Raw genomic sequence first — 14,235 nt, 5'->3', positions numbered from 1 at the left:
CTTGAGCACCATGATTTACTACAAATGCCATTGGCGACCTAAGGGCCGATCAAGACAGGAAAGGTACATCAGCTTCAAAACTACCCACAGAACAATCTCAGAAGCCAATTAAACAACCATTTTTAAAAACAAAAACGCCATTAAAGAACACACCTAGTACAATAAACAGGTGTCATGCAATACGAACATACACACAGCTATTACTAAAAGGTTTTTATGTTAGTAGAGAGAAGTTATTGCAAAATCCCAAAATGCTCTGTCAGCAGTATTGCTGTTAGTGCTTGCAGGCATGTTCCTTTAAACTTGTTTGAATTGCAGCTGTATTATAAGCTCTATTTAAATCAGTTCACTCAGGCCTAGCTCACAATGTCATTTCTAATTTCTCAAGTTAAATTCCACCATAAACATAACTTAAGATATGGAAACTAATCCTTTTTTTTTTTTATCTCAAGCGGAGCATTGGAAAGTAATTCACATTTCTTTTTAATAGGGACTAACTTCTTTTGGCAGACATATGTTTTTATGTCTTCTCTGGAGTACAGCACTGCACATCAGGAATCACCTAGGTCTACCAGTTACGGTGCTGTTTCTTCAACCCAGCATACAGTACATGATAATAAAGTAAAAAAAATCACCATTTACAAACCTACATTAAGGTTTAAAATATGAGCAAAACAGAAAAAGGAGCACATTCCTTATGGCTGGCTTACAAAAGGTCATCACATACAAAAAGACATCAGGTGAGTGGATTTAGGAATTATCACTATTGGCTTCAAATAAGGAAATTGGACAAGCTCATCTCACCAGCTTTAGCAGAAGCGGTATAACTGGAAGATAGATGATGCACTACTTACAGAAAATCATATATTATACCAATTCCTTTATACAGGTAACTCAGAAGAATGGATTAATGCATTTTCTAAATTATAGAACCAGATATATTGACCTTCTGCATCACTTGAACCCCCCCTTCCCAGTCATATAAATAAAAAGTAACCGCAGAGTCAGAAGCCTGACATGTTTACCCCCAGACCCTGGGATGCTAAATAAAATCCTACCTTTCAATACCACTAAGTATACTAAGCTTCCAAACTTAAATGCATATAAGGTGATCAATTAATTTGTAGGATGAATTAAAAAAAAAAAAAAAAAAAAAAAAAAAAGGTATTTGAGGCAGGGATTATTATTATTATTATTATTAATATTATTATACAGTATTTATATAGCGCCATCATATTACGCAGCGCTGTACAGAGTCCATAGTTGTGTCACTAGCTGTCCCTCAAAGGAGCTCACAATCTAATGTCCCTACTATAGTCATATGTCATTAATGTAGTCTAAGGTCAATTTTGAGGGGAAGCCAATGAACCTAACTGCATGTTTTTGGGATGAGGGAGGAAACAGGAGCACCCGGAGGAAACCCACGCAGACACGGGGAGAACCTGCAAACTCCATGCAGATAGTGTCCTGGCTGGGATTCGAACCTAGGACCTAGCGCTGCAAAGGCCAGAGTGCTAATCCCTGAGCCACCGTGCTGCCCGTCAGAATCCCATTCTGTGCACTGAAATCCTGTGCAGTGAAAAATTTGACTTACATGAAATGGCTTAGAAAGTGGGCTGTGAGGAAACACGCTGATGGTCAGTTTTTCATACATAAAGAATATCTTGGAAATGAGTTAGTATTGTTGGTGGTTAGTTTGTCAGTCCAGAACAGCATGTATTAAAGAATAGTCCCTTGCTGGGAGAATGGAATGTGTTATGGCTTGTTTCAAAGCTTGTTTCTATGCGACACATTCCAACACTGGACAATGAAACAATTGCCAACAAGGTGTTTGTAACACAGCCGGGGCCAGTTTACTTGTTTAAGGTTCAACAAATTAAAACAGCTCTTACAAATACATTTGCCATATGAGAAAGGCAGCCAATCAAAGTAAGGTTTCTGCTTAGAAACACTTGCGGTGATAAAGTTGGTATAGAAAGGCTTGTCACTAGCTTTTAGAAACATACTGATATAAAATATGCTGACAAAGGATAATGTTGACTGTCTTATAATCTGGCCTCCTCCAAGTACTGTGGTCCTCCCACCAATCATTAGGATACCACTACAGGGTTCAGTATTGATGTAGTGGCACCATGGCACGCAGCAAAGAACAGCCTACCTGACACAACCAGAAGTTTCAGATGGCAGTAATGCCTGGATCTCACCTAGACCATGACAATTACTTTATGGCCCACTGGACAAAGTATACATCATCTTCTTTTAAAGGATTAGTCTTGTGTAAAGCTATGTACACCCATCAGATGATTCTTGACGGATACAAGCTCCTGGGCTCGTCTCGGGTGGGAATTTCATATGTGTACAGCGGTCGTCAGATGTCATTCATGGATCCATCCTGATGGATCAATGACCAGCAGGCGATAAACGACTGCAATAGAAGTGAACGGAGGAGAACACAGCAGGGCTCCACTCACTCATTCCCTCCTCTGCACATACCAGAATCGTGCTGTATGTACAGCGTTCGTTCATTCATCTTTCAGTTGTTTTGTCCCTGGAAAGGAGCATGAAAGATAGTTTCTGACTACAACAGTTGAGCACGTGTACGTAGCCTAAGTTTTGCCAGCTAGTGACAAAAGATCAGTGGGATGCAATGAAGACATTATGAACAACATTATTACTAAATACCATTATGAGAGAAGGTACTTCAACATGGAAACAATCTCAACATTTAAAAATACAGCATTCTAAATGCAGCAGTGCCACAAGGGACTGTAAAACATATTCTTATGAAACTGTTGTGAATGATAATGTCCAAAAAATTGGGCAAGTCCTTTCTAAACAATAAACAAAACATTTAGTAAGAGTGTAATGCTTCCACTAAACTTTTTTTCTACAGTACATAAACACACACATTTTAATGCCAGACAAGTATGTCAGAAGACTTGAGTTAGAAGTCTTAACTAAGCATACTTGTGGCCAATACGTATTTTTACTGTATCCCAATTATCAGCCTACAGGAAACACAAAACAGTAATGCCAGGCCATGAAAATATGCCAACTCAAGCCTTCCTTCTGATGAAAGAACGCAATTTGTGAGGCGAGAAGAACCCAGTATTTACTTTGACCCCTTTCCAAAAAATACTCTCAATGAACCATGACATGATTTTGCACTCTGCAATAACATGGAACATAAAAACTGGAATTAAACAGTTTACATCATAAACAGAAACTGCCTCCATAGCCAATTATATTAAACTATCACTTATCAAGTACAAATGTAGCATTAAATCAGTAGCAAATACCTAAATCTAATACTTGTCCTTATTCAGGAAGTGAAGTCAGTTTCTCCCAGAAAAAAAATTACATTGCAAACTACACAGGACACAATGTCGAGAGAAAAAAAGAAAAATAAATGTACTGCACAATACTTTAGCAGAAGTATATGTGGCGTTTTGCTCTCTTTTTATATGCTAAGGTTTCCCATTTTTTTCTTTCAAATATTTAAATAATTATGAATAGGAGATGACCAGCTTTCTTTGCCGACATTATTATAAATGACAAGTTCATTTTAAATCGGATTTAGTAAGTTCTCTAATATTAAACTCGCTCAAAGCCTTCCCATATATTATTAATATCAATTGTGATTAAACTATAACTATGCTGCCAGTTTTCAGTAAGCCTGTAATTTGCTTATGATTCACATTATCGCAGGTGTAGTCAAGGGTGTGACAAAACAATTTAAGGATTGTCTCATTCTAAAAGTACAGGTCCAATGACTGTGCCACTTAATGCATGTATACCTTCATGTAATACAAGCTTTATTATGATCTATTACAATTTATCTGGTAAAACATATTTATCTAAATGTACAACTTGTTCGGCAGCTATGAATGTACTGCTATATAAAATGAAACGTTTTTACAAGCAAAGTAAAATGGAACCTTTTTTGCCAAGTAAAAGTTCTTTCAGTTTATTGTTTTCTTATGATATAATAACATTTTAATAAAAATGGTAATGTCAGATAGATGGATGTTGTATGCAAACCTTTCAGGAAAAATGATCACTATTCAATTTTAAAAACAAAAAAGGAACCCTAATTCAAATGTCACACCTTTGCTAGGGTTGAATGTAAAATGAACATTTACTCCTAGTTATTTTTCCAGATACTGAAAATTACAACTGTCCCCAGAAGTTATGGTGGATTCCTGGTAATATTTTATATATATTGGGCCACTTTAGGAGGGTCTCATATACAAAACGCCACTCAAATTATGTCACGGGAGACCCAACACATATCTATGTTTCACTGACAACATTTTTCAGCTGTATAATCTATCATTACAACTTTTCATGCAAGTTTACGTGACAAAGTGGACAGGTTTAAATATTTGTAGAAAGTTTGTAATATGCAAGGTAATTGCTAATGGCATTGGTACAAGAACTGAGTTCACTTAATGGAGTAAAAATAGAATTGTAGCAAAAACCTCAGATTTCTGGAAACCCTAGATTTGTGATAGTGATGTACCCTTTCATTATTTTATTTTTTTAAATAGGCTGTAGAGGGGTTAGAACCTCTGTCTGTGCTCCTTGTTTGAAGATTCTTACTCTCCGCTCCAGCGACAACTCTTACCAGGGCAGGATTAGCGAATACATAGGTCTAAATTTAATTTTAGCTCTTCCTCCCTTGCAATTAAAAAATGCAACATTTTAGCGGTATTGGATGGGCATGGGGTTTCATATGGAAACCCTGTGGTGCCATTTCACATACTAGAATGAGATAGAGATTCCTAATGCAACATATCACCCGCACCTTGTGTGATAAAAGTCAAATGGCAGGGCTGGGTTCACAAGCAATAAAACGGTTCTTTTAACGTCAATATATAGAGGCAGAATATTAGGTGAAGGAAAAAATAAAAGCATTGTTTCATGACAACTGAAGAACAATGGTTATAGATAACAGCAAATGTTGCGAAAAGAGGGAGGGGGGGGGGGGAGTACATATTTGTATTTTCACAGACCTACATTTATTTTAATTTTTGTGTATTTACAAATTTCAGCTGACATTATTACCTCATTTAAAAGAGGCAATAAAATTAATTTCTCTGTATGATACCACAACTTATTAGAAGAACAAGAAAGTAATTTCCTTTACATCTTATGGTGTACACAAAATCTACTAGTGTAACCTATATAGAGCAAGAGTTTTAGTGGGAAGTATGAACAATGAGCAAACACAAAGCAGCATGCAAAGCAAACACTTAAGCTGCATACACACTTGCAATTATAGTCGTTGGAAAGAATATTTCCAACCACTAGCCTTGCACAATGCATGAACGAGTGCTGTACATACCGCACCGTTCTGCTCTATAGAGGGGAGGGGGGAGAGTGACGGAGTGGCACCCGGCTGAGCGCTCTCCCCCTTCACTTGCATTACGATCATTCGTCGTTCATCATCCGTAGATCCGCCAGGACGGTCGTTCGTGCGCTGTACAAACTTTGGATTCTTGTCCGATATCAGCCCTGAGCCGATTATCGGGCGAGAACCATTGGAAGTGTGCACGTAGCTTAGGAGTTCTATTTATAAACCAGGGAATCTGACATTCGATCAAGAGAATCTTCCAGATCCATGTGTTTCAGTAGCAGTAATTGATTCCCCCAGGCAATGTTTGAGGGAATGTCAAATTCCCTTGTTTTATAACTACTGTCCTTAGGCTACTACTTCTCCTAAACTGCACATGCGTAGCTCACTGTACATTCAACATAATAAAACAAACTTACTTGTTTGCAATTTTAAGACTTAGAATGTCCTTTCCACAATAAAGAGCTCCCTGCTCCCAATCTGTACACCTCAGTACTGAGGCACACGCAGGTGCACGGCACAGAGATGTAACGGACAGGATGAACTGGATTAGTGTGGAAAAGATTCATGTAATGCACTCAGTCGGTGAGCCCAGAGTTACTGAGTGTTGAATAAAGGTGCGTACACACTTCCAATTTTTATCGTTCCAATCGAACGACGAACGATCGATTGGGCAAAAAATCGTTGGTAAAAAAGTAACCAACGACGCCGACGAACGAGGAAAGTCGCTGGAAACGAACGACCGGACCGACGGATCGGATTGGACGACGATCGTTGAACATCGTTCGTGTGTACGGTCGTTCGTTGATCGTCCATGTTCAGAGCATGCGTGATGAACGAACGTCCGTTCACTTTACTGTCGTGCACATAGTTCCTCTGTCGCTCAAACGATCATATCTATTGTGTGTACAATATCTATGAACGATCGTGTCGTTAACTCTATGTGCAGGATCGGTGCTATACGATCGTTCATATATATCGTGCATGAACGTTCGTCGTTCGTTTTCCAACGATAATAATTGGAAGTGTGTATGTAGCTTAACTCTGAATTGCTCCAAAACCCTCTAAAGCAAAGCAGGTGCTGATAATACCTAAGGTTGTCAGGAAAAATAAAAGATAAGAACTAAGTGAATAAGGCACAGAGTTTGTTACTTATCTGATAACAAAACCCAAGGATTTCCAGCTTTTCCTTAAAGCTACGTACACACGGCAGATTTTTATCGCCCGATAATCGGCATCGGCCAATTATCGGGCGAAAATCTTCCGTGTGTACAGTCGGTGTCGTCCATGGTCCGGACGACCGACCTGCCGGATCCACGGACGATGGACGACAGCCGATCGTAATGAAAGGGAAGGGGAGAGCGCGCAGCAGGGTGCCGCTCCGTCGCTCTCCCCCCTCCCCTCTCCATAGAGCATGAACGGTGCTGTATGTACAGCATCGTTCATGCACCTTGCAGCCCCTTGTCGTTGGAAAGGATCGTGAAAGATCCTTTCCAACGACAAAAATTGCAAGTGTGTACGCAGCTTAAGATACTTAGGTACCTGTCTTTCATCGAGTTATTTTTCTAAGCAGAAATGCTCCGAAGTGAATTCCAAACTGGTGTGACCGGGCGACAGGATTAATGAAAGCACAGGCCATGGTAGGATGGTAATATACCATATATTCTGCCTGTACAGTGGGATAGGTTGCATGCAAATAATTACATGAGGTGAAATATACCATGTTAGATTGTCCACTTCCAGTCCAGGCACACATGACCAGGAATTGAAGAGGGTGGAGGGACAGCCAGCCATGCTAGCAAATGGACAGAAAAATGTGTTGACTGGTCTGTATGTTAGTGAGGCATGTGATGTGTATGTATGGGAGTTTAGGTATGTTGATGTAAGTATATATGTATGTGGAAATGTCTCATCAGGTTACTGCTGACCGATGCACTCTAAGTTACATGCTCCTGACCCCCCCCCCCCCCCCATTACACAGATGGGGTGGGGGGGCGGTAGTTCACATCAGTTGCCTCAACAATGGAAAAATTAGAAGCAATCCTACCTACCTTATTCAGTGGCTATACAGGCAGTGCAAGGGTGATGCCCACTTTACAAATAAAAAGCAGTTTTATTGTGGTGGCCAGATGATTGGCAAAGTGAGAAAAAAATGTATCCACATATAAGAAAAAACACTAGTGGCTATTGGAGGTCAGTACTACTGTACATATGGTTACACAAGGAAGCAACAGCTATATAAATGAGAGCATGTCTTCCCACCTGAGGGGCAGACATATTGGGCAGCATGATGAGTGAAGTACTTCTACTAGAACAGCAGCCTATTAGTAAAGCATAAATTGCAACAGTCTGGTGTCCTGACCAGCAGCAGCCTTGTTAAGTGTGCACTTTTGGCTCTTTACACCATTACATAGGAAAGTAAATCTTCCTTGATTGATATAGAAATGGAGTTATGGATGCATTTGTCCAAGGCTAGACCATGTGCTTGTGTGCTTCTAAGTCTCAGTTATCCCTGTAATGATTTTTATCATAGTGCAAAATAGTTCTACAGGTGAAACTAGTATACAATTTGTAAAAAATTTCATCCAATTCATACTTAATTAGACTGCTTAAGTGCCATAGTTGTAACAGCAAGCTTACATTTCTTTACCAATATTTATAAATGAATTGATAAGATGGAATTAATTTTTAGGAGTAGTATAGTAGTATAAATTTTATATTCCTGCTTGCCATAATGTCTCCAACAGACAGCTAACATTAAGAGGGAAATTTACCAAGCAAGGTGTCTATTTCCTATTAAATAAATGAAGCCTAATATTTAGCAAAGAATTTTAAAATTATTTTTGTGGTTGTGACCTCGACACTTGGCATGTGTACCTAACACTGCAAAAACTTTCATTCTCATCATCAGACCAAATGAACTACATTGCAGTACAGACAACCCATAACTCCCCATGTAACCAAAAAATGACTCATTTACTTATGTTGCATTTAAGATCAAACAACCTGTAATACACAGACAGGGATTATCCATCAACCTGATTCTTTAGATGTGTTATGTATTTTGCTGCATTGTCTAGGGCAGGCAAAATCAATAATGAGAGAAAAATTTTCACAGGTGTTTTCAATACCACCTGTGCACCTAAATGCTGTATTGGAAAATGTTCTGTTCATTTCTAAATGGGGTTCAGAAGCTAAGGGGAGGAAAAATGTATGTGTGTAAGTAAAAAATCATTGTGAAAGTGAAATAAATGATTCAAACAACCTCAACAAACACTGGCGTTTGACACGAGTTACCAATGACTTCCATTTTATAACTGCACTCTGTGCTACGAACAGGTGAAGTCTGTGGCAGTATATTTGATCTCCACTATATTCCAAGGCACACAATTTCTTCACATACATATCTCACTGTTCAAATACTTTTACCTCATTACCTAAGGCATGATGTGAAACATTAATACAGGTTTTTGGGTTTATAAAGCAAATTATGTTATGAATCCAGGCAAATTAAACAGAGCAAGTGTATAATTCATAGCCAAGGATTATTCCAGGTCAGAAGGAATAGAAGGCGACGGGAAAAGCTCCATTATTTACTGGAAAATTTGAGATTTGCATATAACTATGATCTCTTAAAAGTGAAAGATTATTCAAGATTTGTACAGTACTCACCAGGTCAGCAAGCTGTCACTTATTACAAGGGGAAATAATGGCTACACAGACAGATAAGAGTGGTTTTGGCACTTTTTTTTACAACATATTTGCTTGGATTTGGATTTATATTAGGTAGACCAACACTACACAGTTCAGCTAAAAAAGATCCCTCACGAGTCAGAAAAGGGGCACCTCCACTGAGCTGTGCATGTAGATCTTCATGCACATTCTCAGCAAAACTAGGTGTCCAACTGAAATCTGTGCACATGCATAGGAGTCACTTCATTCCAGCCTGGTCAATGGAGATCAAGCACCCAGAAAAGCACTGAGTGAAGATGTTGGAACCGCTGGGGAAACGAGCTTACTACCATGCAGTCAGCCAGAACACCTACATACCTGCCAATGAGAATGCATTGCTGCACAAACTGCTCTGGAATGTAGCCATCAGAATTCACAAAATAAATAGACAAGTATAAAATAGACAAACCTTTTTGGATGCACAATTTTGCCTCAAACCAGAGACATCCCCTGAAGTGCTCTTCTGTTAGATGTGCTCTGGTAATCCACCCCCTTTGTCTAAGCTTAGATCTTCCTGGACCCATTGCAGAGAAGATGCAATGTGATAGATTTTTCATCAGCTCTACCCTCTCAATATTTTTCTTGCTTACACAAATTGATAGTCTTCTAGTACCACTTCCACATCTCACAATTCAGCTCTAATGTACAAGGAATGCAAATTCAGGTACTTGCGGTGAACTCATGACTGAATGAAACCCAACTTGTTTGCTCACGCTCATCTAACCACCAGCAATATCACCAACCATTGCTACCCAGCAATACACGCTTAGGTTTATGCTTGCCCCTAGTGCCCATCACAGAACTCAATGCTTGGGACCTATCTGCAGGACTGGGCCTTGGCACATGTTGGATAGAAAGCCTATGGATCCATACTGGTGAATAAGACCGTCTTTATATGCATAGCCAATAAGCTTAATAAAATATGCCAGAGGAAGGGTCTAACTACAAAAACGACTGACAGCTAGCATCTGCAACTTCATTAATATCATGGTGTACATTTAGTTAAAAAGAGATTATGAGGCCGTGTTTTTTAATTCTATTATACAATGCAAAACAGGTGAGGCCAGAAACAATCTATAAGGAAAAAGATTAAACAAAATTAAACAAAAGAATAAGCAGAACATGATTCAATACATTTTTCCTGATATTAGTAACATGATTTCATGATGATGAAAAGATAACATGTCATCAAAAGTAGGTGGGCTGGAAACAGTTTCACATTTAAAGCAAACAATTCCATTTTAAAAGTGCGAACACAATACATGAAAGAGACACTTCACTGACAGACACTGACATCTGGTTGGTCTGTCATTAGAAAAATCTCTGTGTCATTTCTGAAAATATCTTAGGGCTGATCTATTTATATCCAATACGGTTCCTCTTAGTGGTTGACCAAAGCCTTAAAGAAAATTCTGTTTGACATGGTACAATTAGGATTTTAAACCAGGGTCCAAATCCATAATAAATTCTAGTCTGGCAGACTGAACGGTACATTTTCAACAATAACTGCAGCTAATCCTATTATATTCTTTTACAGCTTCCCATTACATTTAGGCTGAAAAATGTTGAACAGTTTATAACTTGAGATTATGTAGGTAAAAGGATAACTGTACAAATTCTACCTGCCCCTTATCCTAACTTAACTTTACCCAACCCTCTGCCTCCAGAAATGCCCACTTACAAAGGATCCCAAGTCTACAGTCCCAAAATGAAATATTTCTGGGAGAGGCACTGCTGCATCTGACTGCTAGTTCAAGGCTCTTAGGGGATTAGGTTTGGTGATTTACCAAAGTGTTGCTTGTGGGAGTCTCTACAGTATACATAATTCTGTATCTGCAAAATTAATTCCGTGGATCTGTGCACTCATTGGTTTCCTAAGGCTTCCTGATTCCTGACCCCCTACAAGTTGAAGGCTCAGCTTTGATATGACTGCCCAAACCACACACACACAAAAAAATAATAATTTATAAGTATGTTAAATTCTACACACCTGCTAAACCTATTTTGACAGTTTTTTTGTATGCATACAAAAAGTTGCTGCTTTTTGGAAGAAGTTCAAGTAGGGGTTGTTCTTATGTTTCTCTCATGACGGGTTTAGTTTAATAAAAGTATTATCAAATGTTTAAGGCTTCAGAGCACACACATGAACACAAGCAAAGGAAAGCGTTACTTAAAATATCTGAAATAGTAGGCTAAGATTAGAATGGTGTAATATGGTCAGTGCGAGTTCTTAGCATACATTATAAAAAGCTGCCAAACACAAGATATCTCCTAGAGAACGACAGCCGGGGATCTCAAGAGCCCTGGAATCAGCCCTTGCTTTTTCCCCCCTATATCCAATTTTGGGATTCAATTCCTATATTCTGACAGAAGAGAAAAAAGTGAAATGTCCTTAACTGGGACACTAATAACAAACCAAAAAAAAAAAAAAGTTAAGGCAAGGAAGTTTTAAAGCCCCCATTTGGGGGGATTTATTTTACTTTTCTTATCAGGAGTCTACCAGAAGAGTGACATCTCCCACAAAAAGATACACAGATAGCAATTAGAACACGACCAAGAGTCTAACCCTTATCCAACCCCATTCCAAAAACAACTTTTTTGTGGTGGGATGGGCACTACTTATGCACAGTACAACGTAGGTTTGCCTAGCACTACAAAGGCCAGGACAGTAAAATACATCTAAACCTGAAGTCTTATGGCAAATACTTTTTGATGTGGGTTTAGATGATTTCTAACTTTTTTTACCTACAGTTGCAATTGAAAGGTGTGAATACATGTCTGCATTTAGGACACTTGAATGTAGAATCAGCATCCAAATAGGTCATGAGCAATCAGAGACAGCATAAAGGGAAGGGAGGGAAAACCACAAACTGTAAATGTCAAACCATTAGTCCAAATCCAGTAAAACACTTTAAGATGCTTCCATACTATCAAATAAGTTGTGAAAGCTTGCCATATTGAATGCATGCTTATTATGTAGCTTGTTAAAACATGCAGTTCTCCTAGGAATCATAATTATACTCTAGAGCAGAATCACATAATTATTTTTTTTCCTTCAGTAGCCTATAAAATATAACCCATTGCAATATGACACTCCAGTTAAGCAATAAAAAGTGCAAGGATTATTATATAGAACTGCTGCAATGCAAAATTAGGTAAACAACAACAAGGTTGCTGTAACACATGCTTTACCCTAACTGGCCAATTAGCTGGCTGTGTTGGGCTTCCCTTGGATGTATATGACCGTCAACTTGCTCAGAATCTCAAATAGCTAAACCTAATAGCTCCACAAAAGGGTCAAGGCCTTAATAACCACATTGTATTTCACTAGGATATCTTATTAAACATTCTACGATTCGGGAGCTTAAACATTTGGCGTGTCTTTTACATCAGAAACTTCCAGAATAGCAATGAAAATCACGCAAAATTAGGTCAGTTATGCTCACTCTGAACACTATCATTTATACCAAGGCTTAACATACAGAAATATACCATTTATGTAACATATAGAACATAAGAATTCATAACATGTAACATAGAATATGTAATGTAAGAAAAAACAAAACAAATAATATAATAGTTACTGAAACTACTTCCAGAAAGTTGTGCAATATGCATCCTATGATCAAGGTGCACCAACACGTTATTTATACAAGGCACAAGGACAGACCTGGAACAATATTTGTGATCATACAAGCCATCTTTTACCATAATATTTGCAGAGCATTGTTAGGCTTAATGTACCTGTGCATTTTCTTCTTCCTTTCTGGCATGAGTGGAAATATTTTTTTTAAATCTCAGGACCACAGAATTTGAATTTAATTTTAATATATTGCACAGTGTTCATGTACATTTACTGTTTTGCCATGCATCACTTAACTTTTCTGTATTCAACAGTAACGCAATGCCATTTTTTTTAACAAAATCAACTGAAAAGTATGCCACTTTGATTTGCATTTATGGCTCAATCGCGTACACACATTCACAAGGTTCTGATTTTAGGATCAGACCAAACAAATAGATTACATAAAAAAGGTCAAAATAAAAATGGCCAGCGGCCTACAAAATTTTATATTAAGGCCTATCTTGTGGAGAAACGCTTCTGGAAAAGCAACTGTGTTGATACACTGATTTACTAGGGCCTTTGCAATTAAGTATCATTAGTACTTTTTTTTTTCTTTTATTAGGATTGAATAAAATTGCATGACCAATAAGTCACCTAAGCATCTTCTACAAAATTTTTACACTACACACAAAAAATATATCATGAGCTAGTTTTGCATTTTGATAAATGGCATACACTAAAACGTGCAAATAGATCATGTTGTGCTGTTCTTAGTCTGAAAATATACACAACCTAAAATACAGGTTAAACTTGCTTTACTACTTTACACCAGCACAACATTTGCTCAATTAGAGTCAGCATTAGCAAAGCCTATATATGCTCTACACCTAAAAGTCCACTAGATATTAGTTAATAAAGCACACTGATCTAAAATAAATTAATTAATTATATATATATATATATATATATATATATATATATATATATATAGCGCATCATTATTTCATTTCACTTACTTGACAGTAACTCGATTTGATAAATCCTGAAGATCTCCGGGATGAAAAAGCTGTGCTTCTTTCAGTCCAAGTTTTTCACACGCTCGCAAGAAAACATTAATATTATCCTGTGAAGGCAAGTGGAGAAAAAGGATTGCTTAGCTGTACTGCTTGAAATCAAAATTCCTTATTGAAGTCCAAAACTCCAAAGTCCACAAGGAACACAAGAGATAGGAAAATATGCATGAAGGATGAACTGTAATAATTCATGTACAGCAATAGCCTGGCTCTAATCTGTGTAGTCGAATGACGCTGCAAAGATTACCTGCTGCAGTCAGTAGGGAGAAAAGTACACTTTGATGTCAGATCTACAAACAAACGCCCTCTTTCTGTCTTTGCACGATAAACCTCACCTCTTATGTCTTTAAAAATAACTAGAGCTAATGACATTGACCCACCCAGAAACTACTGCCAGAGCAGGCATAGGAGGGTGAGGAACAGGAGGAGGGACATTCTGTCTGTACACAGCACTCAATGACTAGGACATGCACCTGGAATCTAGGTTTGGCTGCTGAGCAACATTGTGA

General features: G+C 38.1%; 1 protein-coding gene across 11 annotated transcripts in view; it reads right to left on the bottom strand.

Annotated features, from left to right (window-relative positions):
* LMO7 (LIM domain 7) overlaps positions 1-14,235 on the bottom strand; it is an 87,972-nt gene that overhangs the window by 36,078 nt on the left and 37,659 nt on the right. For all 11 annotated transcript variants that reach the window (XM_072410684.1, XM_072410668.1, XM_072410691.1 and 8 more), the window contains exon 5: positions 13,670-13,776. In XM_072410684.1, coding sequence (XP_072266785.1) covers positions 13,670-13,776 — 107 coding nt within the window. The remainder of the gene's footprint in view (positions 1-13,669; positions 13,777-14,235) is intronic.

This window comes from Pyxicephalus adspersus, chromosome 1 (genome assembly GCF_032062135.1).
Source record: "Pyxicephalus adspersus chromosome 1, UCB_Pads_2.0, whole genome shotgun sequence".
Classification (NCBI taxonomy): domain Eukaryota; kingdom Metazoa; phylum Chordata; class Amphibia; order Anura; family Pyxicephalidae; genus Pyxicephalus; species Pyxicephalus adspersus.
Note: the sequence above shows the minus strand (reverse complement) of the source record. Positions and strands in the feature narration are given on the sequence as shown.